This window comes from Hyalella azteca, unplaced genomic scaffold (genome assembly GCF_000764305.2).
Source record: "Hyalella azteca isolate HAZT.00-mixed unplaced genomic scaffold, Hazt_2.0.2 contig6945, whole genome shotgun sequence".
NCBI classification, from domain to species: domain Eukaryota; kingdom Metazoa; phylum Arthropoda; class Malacostraca; order Amphipoda; family Hyalellidae; genus Hyalella; species Hyalella azteca.
This window is the reverse complement of record NW_025937084.1, coordinates 39,058-60,401: the sequence shown is the minus strand read 5'-3', so window position 1 is coordinate 60,401 and position 21,344 is coordinate 39,058. Positions and strand designations below refer to the sequence as shown.

At 38.8% G+C, this 21,344-nt stretch overlaps 2 protein-coding genes across 3 annotated transcripts in view; both read left to right on the top strand.

The window, feature by feature from the left end:
* The first annotated feature begins 6,626 nt into the window (after positions 1-6,626).
* Positions 6,627-15,750, top strand: LOC125178089 (serine/threonine-protein kinase phg2-like). The gene is made up of 4 exons (XM_047881063.1): positions 6,627-7,549; positions 12,168-12,357; positions 12,627-12,704; positions 15,421-15,750. The coding sequence occupies exons 1-4, from the start codon at positions 6,627-6,629 to the stop codon at positions 15,748-15,750; spliced, it is 1,521 nt and encodes a 506-aa protein (XP_047737019.1).
* Positions 15,751-15,968: 218 nt separating this feature from the next.
* LOC108675066 (myb-like protein Z) overlaps positions 15,969-21,344 on the top strand; it is a 34,516-nt gene continuing 29,140 nt past the window's right edge. For both annotated transcript variants that reach the window (XM_047881062.1, XM_047881061.1), the window contains exon 1: positions 15,969-16,640. In XM_047881062.1, coding sequence (XP_047737018.1) covers positions 16,119-16,640 — 522 coding nt within the window. In that variant the 5' untranslated portion in view covers positions 15,969-16,118. The remainder of the gene's footprint in view (positions 16,641-21,344) is intronic.

Here is a 21,344-nt window from a genome sequence, read left to right as displayed (position 1 = left end):
TCTCTTCACGTTGTATGTCCAATTTTCCTTCTGGTTTATTTCCGTGTTAGCTTGACGTTCTACTATCACTTGCATATGATCATGGCAATATTATTGTATTATCGATCTTGGATGCACGAGAGGGTTTGGAAAATCTACAGCTGCCACATCAACCAGCCCCAGCATGCAGTGACAGGCTGTTATCATTTCGGGCAGATTGTGTCTCATTTACGTCAAACCGATCGACGAGTTACTAGATTTCGGTTTGATAAGAGCGTAATTTCTTGCTCAATAAACGCTTAACACTTTGACTCGATTGCTTCATTGTCATTTTTTCCGGACAAATTCCGTGATTTAGTTTTTCACAATTGCGTTGGCCGGCTAAAATTTATGATAGTGGTACTTCCGAATTAAATTTTAAGTACTGCAAAAAGAAAATAAATGGAATTTTTTATAGCGGAACGTACAAATAAACTACCTAGTATATAATATATTGAGTTATCGGCCTTTTTTGTTCTCGGATTTGGCCGATTTTAGGCAACCTGAATTATGTACCACTACGTCCTGGAGAAATACATTTTGTGGTACGCATATGTACCACTTCGGAGTCAACGTGTTAAACTTAAGGAGGCAAGAGATGGTTGCTCTTAGCTCTACTTCTTGTTGCGAACTTTATTAATTTTTCAATAGTAATTTTGTCCAGTGAAATTTTCAAAATATTGATTCTCAGCTAAGATTGTGTGTTAGCATGTGCGAAATGCCGTGTTCGTGTTTGTAACTGCCATTGCATTTGCGTTTGACTGGTTTAATATCGTATCACATTATGGTTTAACAGCCAGTATTACAAAAGTTGCTTTTTTAGTTTGTAGGTATATCAGCGGGACTTGATTATATCCGCCTGCTCTAACATTCATCTTAAATGTAATTCATTCCATTTTGCGATTTCTGCTGATCGCGGAACGCTTGTGGTACGTACTGTTTTCCCGCATCCTGGATTACAGGCTGGATTTGAACCTGCCAGGCAAGTGAGGCACTCCGGTTGAGACAAGGTCGTCCGCCCTGAACCCCGGAGGATGACGTGTCGCCAGTGCCAGTCAGTGGACTGAGTTGACGTCATTGCACGGATGGCGCGGTAGCTCTGCCTGCAGTTGCCACATGCCGCCACACCCGATATTTGCACCAAGATGTATATTAACTCAATTGAGCAGATAGGAATTACAAACGTGTATTGTAAAATTTAATGCTGCTCTAAACTTCTGTTGTACATGTTAAACAGAGGTAGAAGGTTGGCCAAAAGTTAATGCTGGTGAGCTCCAAGTATGAGTCAAACTGCTAATGCGTCGTACTGTATTACGCGTTCATGATGATAAATATTGCATATGCTAGTGCAGTGGCGGCTTAAAAAACGTTTTTTCGTTAAATCGACGTCCTGCAGTACATTCAGAGGAATTTATTTTTCTTTAAAAGTTATTTGGCAGTGCAGACATTCATCCCTCGAGAAGCTGATGCAACACTTGATGCCACGCGGTTGCATGACGCAATATGTGTTAGAACTTCGTTCTGATGCTTCTTGCATTGATCGCTTCAATAAAAAGTATAACTACAAAGGTAAAAATTTTAGCTTGAATTATTTGAAATAGTGGTCGTCGTACACCATGTTTTAAATCGAACGCAAGGCCGGTTTGATAAATCGTTTTATCGTTTTATTCGTTTGGCAATTTGAACACGTGAAATTAATTTTTCATTGATCAGATTCGAAGGTATGAAAGGAATTTGACATTTCCTTATCAACGGTGCCGGACTGCAGGTGCCTAAATCCTCATTAATTCATTAACTGAAGTCCTTGATGGTATCATATTATCATTTTCACAATTTATTTATCATTTATTTTTAATGAAATTTCTCCAGGCTTCGCTTGCAAATTGAAAATATTTATCAATCAAGACAATTATTTGATCTTCATTAGAAAGAATAATGTAGTGTACAGAACACCATTAAGTATGGCAGCGGAGATGCTCCTGAACTTCTGAGAACCATGCTGCTTGTACGATGTCAGTACGTCTGTTGGGAGATAATATTATAATTTATAGCATAGATGTCAGGAAATTGTACACTGGACAGGATGCTGGTCTCTCACTACATTCGTTTTAACTTTTAACTCAGCATGTTTCTTAACGTCCTGTGCAAGCAGACATATTATAGATCGATCGAGTGTCTGGGTACATTCGACTCCAGTTTATGAGAAATTACGTTCGTCCGGAATTGTTTTGGTAAAACAATCGCCAGGGGTACAATTATTCGAATTTAATTAATATGGATTTAATATAGAGTTAGTACCTACTTTTATACTTTTCCCCCGTTAAAAATGTGCAAATCGAAACCTATTATTTCATTATTCGGCAAACACGGTAAATATTTATTTGTTTGTGACACTAAGATCTCCTTCACTGAGTTCTTGTAAGCCGGAAAATGCGATTAAAATGCTACGAGTTGGCGAGTTGATTCTGCGAGTTAAACCCGTAAGAGTTTAACAAGGTAGGAACCTATTCCGTTGCTACGGACTTTTCCTTCCGACCAAGGATGGTAATGATTTTTTCGCTTGAATTGTGCTATTTTTTGATCAGTGGAACAGGATCCAGCAGTGACAAATAACCTGTGACGCGTCTATAGAGCGAGGCGCCACTCGTCTCCAAGAAAGCTATCGCTGGTGCAGAAGGTCATAGACTACTTGTTGCCGGATGCGTTGAGGGCAAATGCGAGTTACCAAGCGAATATTTACGGACTAGCTTTCATCTTTTAAAAGGTTTCTATCTCTAGTACAGAAGTTTGCAAATTATGTAGGTTCTATGTCACATAGGGGGAATTTTTTCTAACATTTTTCGCAAAATAACTCTTTCTTTGCTGCTATTTGAAGTTTATTCAACATCTCAGGGTTGATCAATGTTTGTGCATTGTTCAGGTGTAAATAATTATTCGGTTCACCGAAGGTGGTATTTTGAGAATATATTGAAGACCCTGAACCCGGCCTGCTGAACTGTAGTGTTTGTTTGTATTTAGCAGCGATTGCTGAAGTGAAGCGTATATCGACAGCTCGCAGTGCCAGTATTTGAGGCATCGAAAAAAGTTCACAAAATTTTCCCTGTCGGTGCAGTGTAATGCAGGATCAACACCTCTTTCTTCTCAAACAATGCCGTGTTCGAAACGGACCTTGGCCACGCTTAGTCTTGATTATATTTTAGTTTGCCTGTTCGTTAAACGTAGGCATGTACACTTTTTACCATCATTCTAACAAAATTACTTCAAGTATCTAAATGATCCTTTCCTGGATGAGGGACTCTCAATTATAGTTGGGATATTTTTCATTTCTCTTTTAGAATACACGAAATAGAAAGTACAAGCCTTTGTTGTTTGCACCCTCTGACGGGCATAATGCATATGGCGAGCGGATAAAAGTTCTCACGTCCGATGAGCCTCTTGAAACTAGCCCCAATATCTTGAGTGGACATGTCCCGTGCTGAACAGAAGCTTTCAATGCTGAATCTTTTCAGTTTTAAGTGAACCTATGTACAAGTGGTACAACCTACACTCCTACAGCGTAACTGCACAAACTGTGATCGGTATTTTGAGGAATGTTCTGATTGTTTTCCTCCGAAGTAATTTTCATCTGAATTTTTTAACCGTAACATACTTAGAAAAAATGTGATTATCAGTAAAACGGAATCCCAGTAGACCGTTTGAACATTAAAAATTACCTATTCAGTTCAATTTAAATCCTGATTTTATTGTGACTCGTGATTTTTTAATTGTTTTTGAGTCCAAATATTTTGATTGAATTATATCTACAAATTACAATAGAGTACCTGAGAAAGTTTTTCTCTCTAACTGTTCAAAGAAAACGGCTACGATTTGGACATAATGCGGAAACTTTTCTGGTGAACATCAATTATCTTCCAGCAAACTTGGCTCTGGTTCATTGTTTCAACTAAATTAGTAAAGTCTTTAAATTTTAATCATAAATTACAATGAATGTCTAACTATTAATTGAATAATTTTTTACATCATTAAGTTAAGTAAGAATGGTAATAATTTCTGTATTTTTATATCAACAAATCTTCCTTACAAATTTTACTACTGAAATTTGTCACTAAATTTCACATTTAGTTTAACTCGTTAATTTCCTACTTAACTGGAATATATAGCTTAAATGCAGCCTATAGTTCTTATCCATTAGAAATTGTGAATAGATATGTATTCACTTCATTATTCTGCCCTTTGCCTGTAAATTTTGGTTTTTAACTTCTGTGTTTTTTTCTTTTGACTCCAAACTTCATTAATTTTCTGACTGTATTTGTGTTCTAGATTTATCGAACTGACGATGGAGCTGGTCTCCGAAACGTTTTCAATATAGATATGCTGAATTTTTGTGGAGTGTTCTTCGCTTTTAAATTTTTAGTTAATCTGGCGATTCATCATTCAAGCAATCTAGTGGCATTATAAGTTATAACTGGATTATGTTGATAATAAACTCGTATCGGATATTGTTTTTCCTCTTTACAAAAGTGTTTTGTGATTATACTATATTGTCACTATGTCATTATCATTTTTTCGCATACGGCATTTCTCCTACACTTTAATAATATTCTAAATTCTTTTTTGCCCTTTATTTTTCTGTTTACCCTTTTTAATGTTTACTCGGGTCATTTGGTTTTTGCAACGATTTTTCCTCTGTTAAACACGTATGTATTAGTCTCTGTGGTAAAATTTTTATTTCATTAACTCCTCTCGCATTTGTGAAGATTAGCTTGCACTGCTCGCTCAACTTGTGGTTCAGCAATGCATACGTACGGTATATACGGTCAGTCAACTAAGAGAAATGTTCAATTATCATCACCGCTCATGTTATTCCTACCAAATGCTGCACGCCTCTAGTGGCCTTTCAACAAAACTATAAATAGAAGATGAGAGCTAGCGAAAATAGTCGCCTGGGATGGGATGGTTGCCAGTGTTGTCAAGAGGTCACCTTCTTATGTCTTGAATATGATCGTCTGTCTGCATGATTTTGTCATTTAAAAATCTAAGATTGAGCGTTTAAAACCATTTTATTTTTCTTGATAATGAATGTTTATTGGAATCGTCGTTCAAATAAATAAAGAATCCATTGGAAACCTCGTGTAATTCCAGATTCGACAAAGCGCCTTATACGCAAAATTGCTGAATGCAATAAGTAAACGGCTTTTAAGGATTACTCTCTGGTCTCCCACAAAACTTGCAGGAAAGAAAGACTTCTATCCAACTATATTTCCCTTGAAAGCAGACTACGTATAGTACATCGATGCAGGAATGCCGCTATTATATTGTGTAACCGTGAATCTCTGTTGCGAATCGCACGAGTGATGTAAAGAATATAAATAAAAATATTGATATTTTTAAATCTCAGGCTATTTTCATTTTATTTTGCTGTGTAGTGGAACAAAAATTGTGTGTCATAGAAGTAGTTATAATAACCCTGGAGGGGAGTGAGGAAAAAAGTAGAATATATAGAAATCTAGTTCCTATAGAATTGATACGCAGGAAACGCTGCTATTGGGCGTCAAATGCAAACTATTTCTTCCCAAAATGTTCTAAAAAGCCTGTATTTCGTTGGCATGCAATTGAAGCTCATTGTTATTTTGCATGCATGTTTCCCAAACCACACAAATTGTTCTGGGAAGATGAATGACTGCAGCGTGGCCGTGAGGGCTGTCCCGGGTGCCAAGTATGAACAGAACCTTCGCATGTTGGTAGACTTGGTGCGATGCAGGAGCAGTTCGTTGTTGCATGCTGCCGTATCTGTGCCTGCGTCGTGCGTGCGGTGAAGCTCTTGGCGTGATGTAGCTCTTCTGACCTTCAATTTCAAACCATGACCTTAACTATTTCTCATTACACCAGGCTACACGAGTTTTGATGGCATTGGCGTGGTCACCTGTGAAATCAATATGTGATATGGTTGACAAAATTCGTCAACTTAAAAGTTTTTCTCCTACTATTGTTTTTTTTCTGCGTATTTATATGTGCAAGATCCCTACTTCTGGAATTCCAACAATTCTAATTGATGAATATATATGTAGGCTAGAAGCTTGGTCAGTTGAGGCTGTGTATTTGTCAAGGTTAATGCGCAGGGTTTGTTTACGTAACGTAGCTCCGTGCACTAAACACATGCTTCGGAAGCTGCTCTAGCGCTTGAAATACTCTACGTAGAACTTCGATTTTACGTAGTGCAATATCTTGATAACCAAGAAAAACATTCAAAATTGACAAATTTTGGGCTTCCTAAATTTGGTGCCGCTAATGCAAATCAAATGCTTACAAAAATGTATTGTAGTGACATACTAAAAAACTTGAATTTTGATGCGTATTTATCGCAGAATTTTATGTGAAAAAACCCTACTGATCTAAAGTAATATAGCTGAAAATAACGCGGTTATGAACTTTCAATGCACCAGTTGATGTGGTGGAGAATTTTTTCAGTAACAAGAGATCAACAAAATATATATTTACATAACTTTGAGCACAAATCACTTTCGAATGAAGCTTGATGGACAGCAAATTGACCAGAAGTGCCTTGACCATTTGATCTGTGATGGACACATTTCCGAAGGTGAGGTCACATGGACGAAAGTTGTAAGAGCCCTCAAGAGGGCGACGGGACCCCGGATATCCTGAGTCGTCCCGTGCATTACCCCCAACAACAGCACTTGGTTGCGTCCTATGGGGGGGAAGGATCGCAACTCTCGGAGCGCTGCAACGAAGAACTAAAGCGTCCCTGGTCCTACGGAGGGAGATCTGGGGGACTGTTGGCGCCTCCCGGCTACTACAGTTCTACTCAAAAGCAGCTCGACGAATTCGAGGAAGTCATCAGTAAGATGGCGACTATGACGCGCTGCCCTCCACCATACCCCGGCAATGTGGAACGTGGTTGCAATGAATTAGGAGTCGCTGCAGCCACTGATTTAGGATTTAGTGGCTGCAATGAATTAGGAGTCTGTAATAGGAGACAAGTTTATCCGGGATGTCGCGAGACTCCGGTTACCCACGACCCTTACAACATCGGCTGCGGCAACGAAGCGCATGATGTCCAGAGTAATGACTTCGCCAACTCTCAAGCTGTGGACAATATTTCGTCCTGTGGCGCTGCGAAGTTTTCAGATTCTGCACATTCCAGAATGAGCTTATCGGCAGCTTTTCAAAACTGCGCTAACGCCTCTCATTGTCCAACTGATACCGGACTATACGAAAACAAGGATCACGGGAACCTAGGCCTTCCTGCTGCAACCACCTGCCTTCCGCCCTCTTACCATGGAACTCAACAAGGTGTTCATGTTTCTCCTGGGCGCCAACCACTCAACTCACCCAGGCCTTCGCCTTATCCTTCTCCTTTGACGTCTCCCAATCCTGAGACTCCTCCACCGTCGAATCCTCCGTCTCGGAGGTCGTCATTGAGCAGACTTCATCAGCAGGTGCCGGTCTCGCCGTGCAGGATTCACGTGTCCGCCCCCTGGGAGCCCAGGTCTCGGCCTATGCTCTACAATGCGTGAGTTTTAGCTACACTCAATTCTGATATGATTATTCTACAGCGAAAATTCAATTGATACGTGTTAAAAAGCTTTACAATCTATCATATTTTTTCTTCTAAAGTATTCGAAAATATAAGACTGCAGATTATAAATCCAATAAAAGTAAATTGTGTTAATGTTACTTACTCATCAATTCCATAAGATATACATTAGCGACGCGGTTCTGTACACGTTTCTTGGCACTAAGTCTACGCAGCGAGATTTTTTCCGTGTGTCCGTGCTAAAGTTTCTTTGGTGTTTCCGTGACAACCTTCGTCTTCTTGCCCTCCTCCCACGCATTCACACCTGTCGCTCTTTGTCTCCGTTAATAAATCACCTTCATTTCACAACGCTTATGAAACAAAGTTTCAAGGTCTCCTTAGATTTTTGCGCTTTTGTTGCTGAAGCGGAAGTAAATGCCAGAGTATTCTGCATGTGAATTGAATTGATCATTGAATTTCAGCAATGGTCAGGTAACGCATAAATATTAATTAAATAGAATGAAAAAAGGAAAGGAATGTTAGTAAATTTTCTCATCGTTGTGGTGTCACCGTGGTTCAAATTTATGAATCTAGCAGCTTAATTCGGCGTTAATACGATCCCTGAGATTTAGTGAGATTAAATAAACCGATGGGATAGATGCTCATGATATTTGAAAAAACTATTCAGAATTATTTTGTGACTTTTTAAAATTAAATCATTAATTAAAACCTTCCATTTATATACATAGAATTCCCATTTATATATTTTCCGTGGAAATGTCTGAAAGAAATTTCAATTTCTGTTAACAGTCAATATTTGAGTTAAAATTAAGAAATAATGACATTTTTATTGCTACTCCCCTCTTCGATGATTTCTTATTCAACGACTAAAAACGAAATTGTAGGCCTCATAAACCCAAGTGTATTCCCACATATATTTATATTATAAAGCATATTATAATATTATAAAACACATATTATATTATAAAACAGACACACTTTCACATATACATATTTAATTAGTATATCACGAAGATATATATCATGGTACGAATTTGGCTGTGCCCATACTAATTCTTTTATGCAATTAATTATAAGCCAGCACTTCATTAGTCATTAACTAAAATAAATTATTTGTATTCATCTCAGGAATTTATTTTCTCGTTAGTATTTAAGCTAGCCAAAATATGATGCAAATACGGTACACTTGCACATGTCAACCGTGATGAAAAATATCGTGCAGCGTTGATGCAGACGGTTTGCTGGTATGCATTTTATGATCGCCAGCCATATTTACTGCAAGAAAGATTCAAGTGTCAGCGTTCAGTGTTCTCGGTGTTAGCGTTTGGCAGAGTAACAGCGATCTACCTGTCAATTGCGACAGCGCTAAAACGGTGACCGTCGCGCCCCATGTCAGTTGGGCGCATGTCAAAATTACGCGCATATTTGCTTGATGATCATCGCTGGACGTGCAATGCAGTGCCTTGTAATTGCATTTTTATTATTTACCTTGAATGCGGCGACCGGTAAATGTTTTACAGTGCTTGCAACGATTATAAATATTTTCAGAGTGAGAAGTAAGCATGAAATTTCTTCCTTGAGAGAGGTAAACGTAATTTATATGTCATTCGAGAGGAAATCGTGAGACACTTGTCTTGCGAGATGCAACTATGAAATAATATATAGGTACCTCTTGAAAATGATCTCGAATTGCCGTGTCCAGCTATAATTCATAGAAATTTCAGACGGGATTCATGCCAATCATCACCTTATCCAATCTTATTCTCGAGAAATTAAAAAATTGCTATAATTTTTAATATCCCTAAATATAAAATATTAGCTTTTAATAGATATTAGCTTTTTCTGATTTTTCATTTGTCGGTAAAAGTTGTACTAAATCTAATTGGCGACCGTATTGGAATCTAATTTTTATTTGAAATTACTCCATGATTTTTGTTAAAATTTTTATTTGTCATGCCGGTACCATGTATCCTGAACTATTCGGTCGTTTCTTTTTAATCACTAATTTAAATAATTTAATATTTACTTGTTTGAAGAACTACATTTAGGGTTCTTGTGACTTTAATTCTAACATTTTTGCTCCAAGTTACCTGAACTCACCCTTAGACAGCTGTATTTCATAACGCAATGCTTCCTTCCTCTAGACACGCATGCATCGACTTGCCTGTCCCGTCTTGAATTGGCAACGCGCGCATCGCTCTGGTCGCTATAATGACATGTGTACGCTACAATATGACATATTGCAGGTAGCTAAGTGTCATCGTAAATATTCTAGTGACTGGCACTAATCCTGTATCACATTTCGTCGGGAAACGTACCATTACCANCATTACCATTAAAAAAAAACTGCTTGCATGCCAACACCTCGCACGTGTCTTTTCGTTCTTACGGGATCAATTGACAAGATTATCTTCCCAGTCATTATTTCTGAACTACAGTATTTACAATTTTTTCAGGAAATATATAGACGTTCAGAAGTAAAAGAAAGAAAACGCATTTAACTTCATATTTGAAGGCTATTTGTGTATTTTGATATTTGTGTATTTTTTCTAAATAACGTTAAATTAAAGTATGCCACTTAAGAACAGCATTCTACACTGTTAGAAAAATTACCGTTAACGGTATTACCGGCGTTTCAGTGGCCGGTCGGCACGTGAAAAGAAACACCGTGTCGCCGTTTTTATTCTAATTTAACACTAGAAATCCGTAGAATATCTGATAAAAACAGCAAAACAGTTTATTTTCACGGGGCGACCGGCCACTAGAACGCCAGTGGGACCGTTTTTTCACCGTTTTTTCTAACAGTGTAGTTTTCAACCAAAATACTCCCCCCCCCTCCCGTTCTGCAATTTTCCCTCATTTCACTTCTAAAATCTTAGTCCCACATGAATATTCCTTATCGATTGACGTTATCACTGTAATGGGTACACGCTTGAATAACAACTGTTTATTTTCAAGGCCCATCTCCTAACTCACTCACATAATATTTCCTCCAATGTTTCTTCGCCAGTAAATCTGAAGCCGTTTACCACCATTACCTCAAATCGGCGATTATCGTCGACAGTAGAAAAATATTCTCATTAAATTGCGCTGTTACGCTACTTCTGCAACGCATTTGAAGCGACTTTGAAAATTTGCCTCGCATAAATACAATTATACTGTTACGTAAGTTTACTATGATATACTCGTGCCAGACCTCCTGTCCCATGCACCCAATCACCCTACAAAATAGTGTTCATTTTCGCCACGCTGCCATTTCAGACCACGAATAAACGGTTGTCCTGTTGCGCCTTGGCAACTTAACTTCGCTTCACGCTGAAACTCTTTAGCAGCGACTGTGTTGTCTTTTAGAGAATGAAGAGAGGGAATTGAATAAATGCTGTTTAATTTGTTAGAACTTTTAAACATTCGCAGTTGTCGAGATTTGGCTTCGTATTCATAATTTCAAGTGTTTTATAGTTGTACGTACGCGGTTACATTCTTTAAAATTACTCCACTGTTTCTATAATAAAAGTTTTGTGAACGGCGCTGGCGTAGTAGCCTTAGCGCTATTTGTATCAGTTACCGCTATTGTTATGTTTGATATACGCCACTTATCTTTAACTTTTTCTAATGTTTAGACAGAAAATGTTTGTGTGTATAGAATATAAATGACGTCCGCGCGAATAGCTTTTTTTTAATCGCATCCTCACAAATGAGACCCCTTTCGTATTCAATTATGACTCGTTAATAACTTGAACATATTCAAAGACTAAGTTCAAGCTTTTCTCGCTAAACTTCTCGTCTCGCCACTTTCTTTTACGGCAGACCGAAAGTGGTTTGGGATCGTAGCTTGTCTGAATGATTTTTATGCACGGTGTCTTCCTCATGCTGAAAACGTATCCGAGTGTGTTACCTATTCAATCTTCGGCATTGTTGATCGCCTGCCAACATGAGAACTGTTTTTCATCATGTCTTATGCTTTGTATTGTCAAGGTTTTTAAATAAGATCTAGGTCTTAATTCCAGTGGTTGCATGCTTACTGAAATTACTGTGACATGAAGCGTTGTAAAATTATTTCAAGTTTATAGTGTAATGCTTTGTTTTGAGACGTACATTCTTCGAACAGAGAATACACTTCTCTGAACCAACCATGAGAGTTTGAATAAGATTCACTTAGATTTATTTTTCGAAAAGTGTTCCTTGCCTGTTCTTTGCTCATTGGCATATTGGAAATCTCTGGTTGAAGTCAGAATTGTATATAAATAAACTTTTTGTATTAAAACGCTTGTCTTCAGAAACGGCCAATATACACTAATTCGTGTAATTGGAAATTCTGGATTTGGCAATAATTCATGTTTTACGCATTTTCTCATTTATGGAAAAAAGGCACTATTGTGCTCGCCATGTCCGTCTGTCTGCCTGTCCGTTCGTGACTTCACGTTTTCGTCGACGAGAAAATGCGCTCACTGTGACTCACTTCAGTGAGTACTAAGTTATATTTTTTTAATCTTCATTCATACACAATTTGTTTAAGAGATTAACATATTTAATTTTTTTTATAATTTTGATACGCACAAAATTTGTTTGTGTTATTAAAGCGTTCTCCTTGCAGTCCTCCCGCGAGTGTCCGGTCAATCCACACAAACTCGAGGACTTCGTTCAAGCAGCAGCTTATGCGGACACAACAGCAACAGGAAGAACAAAGACTCAAACAGCAAGAAGAACGCAGGCTTAAACAGCAGCAACAGCAACTGCAATATCAACAGTTCAGTCCTCAACAGCAGCGAAGCTCGGCTATCGATGTAAGCAACCGAGATTTCGCTGTTTGTAAAATGGTCTTTATTCGCACTTATAATAATGTCTCCTTGACAGCAAATTTTCTCATAGGCATGTATTGCATTCTCTTAAACAAAATTGGATGTCCGAAACCAAAGCTTGAGCATCTCAGCTATTTTTTATACTACTCTCAAAAACTACTTCTAGTCTTCTACTATAAATATTTTTCATTAAAGTTTCTTGTTCATAATGATTGTTGTAAATTCGTACATATCAACCGATCTATTACCAACAGGTGATAGATCCTCGCTCGATCCAAGGCAACGGCCATCACAGCGTGGTCGGGGACGGTGGCCCATCGGGTTCAGTTCAGGTATAGAATTTACATCGGTAATGCAGTCGAAATGCCAGTTAATCAAATATCGTACATCTTCGATGTTGCCTTGTATCTCTTAATTTTCGGATGTTGTTACAAATGTATAATCAATATTAATTATTGCCTATTAAACAGTATGTTTCAAGACTCAATGATACTTGGATGGATGTTACGTTTGCGCTATCTCAATACATGTTCTCTCAGTGTCGCTCCCAATTGCATGCGAAAATGAGCAGCTGTCTAATGACAAGCAAGCTTTTTGGCTGTGATCTAATCTCGCTTGATAGAACGTTGGAAACTTTGGAAGGGCGTTCCTTTACTGAATTTTTTAATAAAAGATTTTTATTTCAAGGTTGCGACGAATTTATTTTCTAATCGGCATTTCAAACCTCAACCTATTTCGAAGAAAAAAGTGCTATTGCACTAATATCCAATTGTGTTCTCAAACGAGCGTTAACATGTTCAATCTGCTCTTGAATAACGCGAAGAATCCATGTACTAAAGATGAAATTATTTTAGTACGTATAAACTTTAATGGATGTTACTATGCTAAACAGGATGTCGTTCTCTATGCACACGTATTCGTGTAATTTTAAATCTGCTTAAAATTTTCTCGCTTGTACGCTTTCATGTTTTGTGAGTATAGAGTACTCGCTCATGTTGAGGTTATTTACTTTCGTTCACCACAAACTATGATGAGTTATTCCCATTGTTTATTAAAGTCTGCGCACTGGTCAATTCTTTATAGTTCCCCGAAAAAGGTTATCACGTGTTCTCCGCGAATCGCATTCTTTTCGTATAAGCGTCAATAAATTTAGACTACGGTATATACGGTTTAGACTACGGTTTTTTTAGCTTATACTTGCGGAGACCTCAATCAGACTGTTGTCATTATCGGTCGCTTTACGTGGACCTGACAAAGAAGAAACTGAGATTTCACCTATAAATATTTTTTTTGCGTCTTCCGTGAAACGAAATCTTCCTGAAGACTCGTGTTGATATAACATCCTTCAGACTCGGCAGCGACTATAACTATAACAGAGCCAATGATACTGGTCAGACTCAGCTGGAATTATTACATCATAAATGTTATCCATCAGACACTGCAACAACCACAATAGTGCCAATACAATTTTTCAAGCTTTTATAATAAGACAGAATGAATAACACGGCAATTATTCTGGCACCACAGTTGTCGAGCAGTTCCTTGATTTCTCTAGAGAAGGCCTCGGCAAGCCGATACTCTGGTTAGCGCGTCGGATCACGCTTTATATAACGCCTGTGCTCACAGTCACAGCTCTGAGGGCTCGTTCGTTGCCTTACTGTATGCTTTGAAAGGCTCCACTAGAACGTTGGTGCGACTTTCCTAGCCCGCCGTAAAATGTTAGAAAATCTGCTAAAATTTACCCTGAACGTTATATTAGTTTAGTATGTTCTGGTATTTGTGAGCATACATACAAGAATGAACGGGACATTACTTTTTCAAGTTCTTTTTGTGATAGGATTAATTTATTTTCAACGCGTTACATGTTATTTGAATATATTCAATTCTAAATGATTTTTTGTTCAATCTTCCATACATTGAAGCATGCTTCCGATAACCCCAAATGTCAACAACAATTCATATTTGGAAACAATTTTGTCAACATTCATTTGTCAACAAGGAAACAATTCATATTTGCAGGTGCAGTCTCTTCTGGAGAACCCAACGCTCTACCACGTTCTTCAAACGCGTGATCGCTTGGAACGTCACCAAACACCATCTTATTCTTTATAGTTCCCCGAAAAAGGTTATCACGTGTTCTCCGCGAATCGCATTCTTTTCGTATAAGCGTCAATAAATTTAGACTACGGTATATACAGTTTAGACTACGGTTTTTTTAGCTTATACTTGCGGAGACCTCAATCAGACTGTTGTCATTATCGGTCGCTTTACGTGGACCTGACAAAGAAGAAACTGAGATTTCACCTATAAATATTTTTTTTGCGTCTTCCGTGAAACGAAATCTTCCTGAAGACTCGTGTTGATATAACATCCTTCAGACTCGGCAGCGACTATAACTATAACAGAGCCAATGATACTGGTCAGACTCAGCTGGAATTATTACATCATAAATGTTATCCATCAGACACTGCAACAACCACAATAGTGCCAATACAATTTTTCAAGCTTTTATAATAAGACAGAATGAATAACACGGCAATTATTCTGGCACCACAGTTGTCGAGCAGTTCCTTGATTTCTCTAGAGAAGGCCTCGGCAAGCCGATACTCTGGTTAGCGCGTCGGATCACGCTTTATATAACGCCTGTGCTCACAGTCACAGCTCTGAGGGCTCGTTCGTTGCCTTACTGTATGCTTTGAAAGGCTCCACTAGAACGTTGGTGCGACTTTCCTAGCCCGCCGTAAAATGTTAGAAAATCTGCTAAAATTTACCCTGAACGTTATATTAGTTTAGTATGTTCTGGTATTTGTGAGCATACATACAAGAATGAACGGGACATTACTTTTTCAAGTTCTTTTTGTGATAGGATTAATTTATTTTCAACGCGTTACATGTTATTTGAATATATTCAATTCTAAATGATTTTTTGTTCAATCTTCCATACATTGAAGCATGCTTCCGATAACCCCAAATGTCAACAACAATTCATATTTGGAAACAATTTTGTCAACATTCATTTGTCAACAAGGAAACAATTCATATTTGCAGGTGCAGTCTCTCCTGGAAAACCCAACGCTGTACCACGTTCTTCAAACGCGTGATCGCTTGGAACGTCACCAAACACCATCTTCCTCTCACTCGTCCAATGGCGACTATCCTGCAGTTGCGGCTCAATTTCTCGACACAAATCGTGGACAACCACAACCCTCGGGGTTGTCCAGGTCGGCGATCGAAAGCACGCTCGTCGCGGGGAACGTTTGTTCGTCTTCGATGCAAAAACATAAAGGGTATTCCGTCATCTTGCCTCGGTCTGACCCTGGAATGACTGCCGATATACATCGAAATCGGCCCGCAGATGAAAGTGAGTTCTACTGTTAATTAAACTGTGAAATAGTTTGCTGTGAAAACACTGTGAATAGTTTGCATTTATTTCATGATTGAATAAGCGGCATTTTGCCTGCACTTGACGTTTTCTGATTATTGTAGTAGCTTTTTTCTTGGATGGTAAACGTATTTCCAACCACTGTTGAGATTTCCAACCTCTGTTGACGTAATTCGTAACGTATTTCCAACCCCTGTTGATGTTTCTTGCAGATGCTCGAGCATGCGCGACAGGCCCAATCCAGAATAATGAAATCTGCACGGACAATCAAAATGTTGCTTTCCAAGTACCTTCACTGGTACCTCAAGCCTCTGAGAGCTTAACCACAGCCTCTCACTTCTTTGGCACTCCAAAATCCGTGGAGATGGCGGACGAATTTCCTCACACATTCAAAAATTATGAAATGACAAACGGTTCAACAATGCAAAATAACCTACCTCCCTCTCAACGATCATGTTATTCCGAAGGCCAAATTGCCCTCTCAACGTCCCACTGTGGTGAAGCAAGACAGCTGCAAAATGCCCCGAATTCCCAAACAACTGGACGATCACAGCATGGTTACGATCAACGCCACAGTCCTAACCCATCGGTCAATTCTCACCAAAACATTTCGATGGAATTCTGCCAAGCCACCGAGCAGAATTCGAATCATTCCAGAAACTTTCATCAACATCCAGATCCGCGTCCGAGAGAGAGCACCGCAAACCATGTAAACAACGCTGCCGGCTCCGGGCAGTTGACACAAAGGACATCACAGTTCGCTATGGACGGCGCGGGCTCCCTTGGAGGCTTGTCGTCGCCTGCCGCTTCTGCCCCCGCCGTAGCATCCGTCGCTTCGTCCGGACTGTCGTCGGCACCAGCGTCGTATACATCCGATGTTTCTGAGGTGAGCTTTAAAAAATTTCATCGTTTTGAACAAGTTCATCGTTACTGCGGTTATTTCAAGTTAGTGTATCGATGCTGAATTATATCATTGGTCTTTGGTGAAGTACCTTCATATGTTCTTAGTTCAGATATCATAAATCTTATTCTAGCTCCTACTTCATATCATGTTATGTGTTTGCAGTAAGTCAAATTTTTTAGGAAAATCAAATTGTAGTGACGGTGTTTCGTCGACAGAAGATTCTGATGTTTATTTATTTCTGTTCTGCTACTTTATTGCGGTGGTTTCAATTTTTTATTTTTTATTAAAACATTCAATACCTCCTAATGAAGCTATTGTAGAAAAAACTCGTTATTCAATCAGGAAAAGTATAGCAGTGCAGCGTAAGGGCGACGTACAAATGTTAGTTGCTGACTGGAGCGGCGTGGCTTTTAAAGCTGCCGCTCCTGCACATCCTAATGTCAAAGGTGCTGCTGCAGGGTGCGCGGCCTCACGGCTTCGTGCTCTGATGTTTGGGGTTAAATTAATTTCGTTTTATTTTCCTTGTCCTATTCTGTCCAGGCTCGTATACTTTATTATCAGTATTCTCTGAATTTCATCTCGCAATGCGTTGGCCTAAGATAAAAGGTACACTTCTGATTCCAGGAACGATTAAAATCGCGTGCAATGATTTATATTATAATAATGTTCATCCGTTACAGGCTTTGTACATATTTTTTGTTTGTTCCTCATCATCTCGTGTAAAAAATATTAATTTGTATCTCTTTTAATTCGAACTCTAAATACCTGTCAAAATGCAGCACAGAAAATCGGTGTACAAATAATACCGAAATATTTCTCACGCTTCTGCGCATCATAGTTTTTAGGGAGATCTCCGGTAATGTTTTTGTGAGGCCGTTGTAGCATCTGTCTTCTGATAAGATGCGCATATCTGCGCCCTGAAGAGACAAGGCTGCTGCAGAGGCCTTATTACTTAATGGTCTCTTCATTTCTATGATCGAAATGTTCGTAGTGACACTTCACTTAGATAACAAAGATGGGCATGTAAATCGTCGCGCTGATAAGCCACCAACGGAAGTTGATACCCAAACCGCGGTATTTTCCCCAGTAATATTATTCGTGTTTGCGTTTTTCGCGTTCGTCTTTGTTTGTAAACAATCTTCATTCCGGAAATTCATGAAAACTTCTTTTGGATTTATTTTCTTTGATTTTTTTTAATCATGTGAAGGAAAAATAATGTAGTAATTACTAGACTTGCACTATAATTTTCACAGTGATCTTTGCGGGAGCTATAAATCGTTCTGAAATAGCCGCAATTAAGAATTCGTCTTCCTCTTGTTTTTTTTTTGCTGGACTGGCTAACTAGCCTTTATTTAGAACACAATCTTCTTTATACACGTCAGCCTTATTGTATGATTTGGGTATTTCGATTTTTGATCCAGTTTCTTGACTCGAATTACTGCTGGATTGAACAAAGAATGAAATTGATCTTTCGAACAGTCCCGTTGACTACACGGTTTTATAACCAAACCGAACTTATAAATTCTTCCAAAAGCGCAAGTTTTGCCGCCGTTTCCCTGCTGTATATACATGTAAAGCAAAATACGAGGGAATCTGCTTTGGCTTGGCTTGGTCGTTCGTTGTAGAAATCGCAGAGAAGTCTCTGTCTAGACCGTGCGGGGACTGCGTCGCGACTCTTCCCTCTCTTTACCTCTGACGCTCTGCTCTCTTCAGCGTACCCTCGGCCGTTGTTACATTAAATAAAAAGCATGCTGCCTGGTGTTGAAAGCCATTTTTCTATCAATTACGCAATTTATAGAGGCATCAATGGCGTTTGTATTGGAGGGATTGATTTTGATGCCAATATTGATTATTAAATTAGCTGTATACTAATAATTTTTTATTCATCGATGAGATGGTTTACGTAATTAGCATAATGTTTTCTAATCTATTATGTAATTGAAGTAATGCAAGTCGATGCCCTGAGATTGGTCGCTTTGAATAATTATGATCTGATGCTGAGACGTAGTTTACGGTTGATATCTTTATGATCTGCACTAGCCTCTTGGAGGTGGTGCTCATCCACGGTCTAAAAGCCTGTACGAACCTATCTGTTGTATGGTCTTATCTGCTCTCAGCTACTTCAAAGATGCCCTAATTTGTTCGCGTGTATTTCTTCCATTCAATTGCTTCTCTTCTCATGCCTGAAGAGATAAATAATGTCACAGGCGTAGTAAGTCATTACTCGTGCCCCCTGACTTCGCCCAGCTATTGTGCAACGTTTGAAACCTGAAAGCAGTTCTTGTGCCTGCGGTTTTTTTCTCGCTCATCTATGCGGACATTCTTAACAATTGACTCACCTCACATTATTGGCAGTGTTGACTTTTATTCAATTGACTCAACATTAAATTTCAAATTTTTTTATCAAAGGTGAAGCGTTGAGGTACATTCATGGCTCACGATTTTTTTTAATGCTAAATCGTTGATTTTTCTCAGCATTAACTGTAAAAAAATTGGCTTGTGTTAATTCTAATTCAGTCACTTTCGATCCATCGTATAACATAGTGTTGGGCACTGTTGTGCGCTATTATTTTATGAACAAATGTTGAAAATATGACAATTTCGTGAAATTTGATTCCAATCGATTGCCTACTTTTGATACAAGATTCTCGGTATTAATATTTGTGAGTTAATTCTCGATATTCTTGACTGTGATAAGCAATGTAGATAAACAGTAAACCCTTATCCTTATATAAATTTCCCAACATTTACCGTTTCATTTGCTCTGATCGTGTATGATTGGGCTCCCGAAGTTTCGATTCTGGGTGCTGACAAAATTGTTATCAGCTTTCAGCAGGACATTAGGAGTTCCTCACTTATGCTCTCTATATAATACGCATGATACAATTTGGGCGATAACAAATGGGCAAAAAGGCGGTCGTGGCACTCCAAGTTTCAGACGCAAGAAAAACGTTGGTCAGTTTCTAAACTAACTATGCTCGCCAAACACGCCTGGTGTCGCTACGGCTGTAAATCCCATCAGTTACCAACTGAATTTTGTTGACTATTGTCCACTTGACGTTTCTCGCTTGCTTGCTTATGGCAGAAAATAAAATTCTCGCTGGCCGGAAGCTTTTGAACGATAGTCAGGTCACTGACGACAATTCAAACGGCAATCCTGTCGTCAATGTTGATCAGAACGCCAGTGTTCGCATTTGCTCAAGTTTGGTTTGCTGTTACTTGCTGTTAAATATGAACTGGAGATGGGTAATCATATCATTGCGAGCTAAAAATTGTCCGGCCACAAGTTGATAATCCTGGTTTAACGAAACCCTTCAATTATTGTGAAAAATCCTGAATTTCAGAATACCGTAAGCATACGACCAAATATTCACTTTTCCTGTATCCAATGGACTGTGAACTATTCAGGCCGCGTATGCCCTCGAACTTGCTGTAGTGACCAGAGACCAGCAAAGAATGTAGAGCTCCAGGCTCCAGCCCTCAGACCTCTCAGTTGCCTGGTGGCTGCTGTGCGCGCAGCACGTGTTTGCTCTACCTCCACCGTCTGTAGTGGCTTGTGGCGTCTGCTAGTGTCCACGAGTCTGATACTCGATTATATTTACCAAACGGTCATTTGACTGTAATTTATCATGTTGCTTGAAGAAACAGGATACTTGTTTATCTACGATAATATTTCGAATTAACGACCACTGTGTCACTAACTATCGTTATACGATCTGCTGTGTTAAACTCTGGTGCCTTATGCTCGGCATTGAAAGAATCAGAACAAACATTGCACGTCTGCACTGGGTCGTGGCACTTGCGCGCCAACTACAAAAGCTTGATCAATTGATTCATTTTTCTCGAAATTAAGTATAGTTTAAATAATATAGTTTTTTTTAAATAATATTAGTTTATTACTATACTATAGTATAGTAATAGTTTAAATTTCTACAAATACTTTCTGTTCTATTCTCTTTGCTCAGGCTGTGCTGAATTTGTATTTTTTATTTAGTTAGTAGTAGTGTTAAGTAGCTAGTAAAACTGTTAGCATACGGTAGTATAGTATCCTCGGCGTTGAAGAATAGGCCTGCTTAGGCCTGTCGCATATTATTGTACTTTTCGTGACTTATTCACAGACCTAAAAAACTTGCCCATTGACCAAATCTTTTCAACTGATGGTTTGAAATCGTTACTGGACTTCCATTTGTTCCGTAGGGTACTGGGCATTTCAAGACTGAACATATGCTCCTGCATAGCCTTGTCTAGTCTGCTGCTAAACGTGTTCATGCTCGGAGCGTCAACGATGTAATCAGGAAGGCTGTTCCACATGTCGGTGACTCGAAGCGAGCAGAAGTGTTGTCGCATTGATTAATTGCACCGCAGTTTGTTTTAGCTTATAGACGTGGCCCCTGGTGTTGGTTCCTGAAATCTGTATAGGACCTTGTATAAACCATGAGTATACTTGTATACTTCCAATGAGGTCGCCAGACACCCGTCGATATATAACAGAGACTTTGACATAAAAACTCTGTACTTTCCGTATGTCATTTTAACCTTTTTCTTTTCCACCGTTAAAGTTGCAATAATTTTTAGAATCATTCTGTTACTGCTATTAGCTCGTTCACTTACTAGGTCATCCACACCACAGTGCAGTCATTCAGTGATCACTACGCTGACATAATTAACTGATAGCATTCGAGAGAC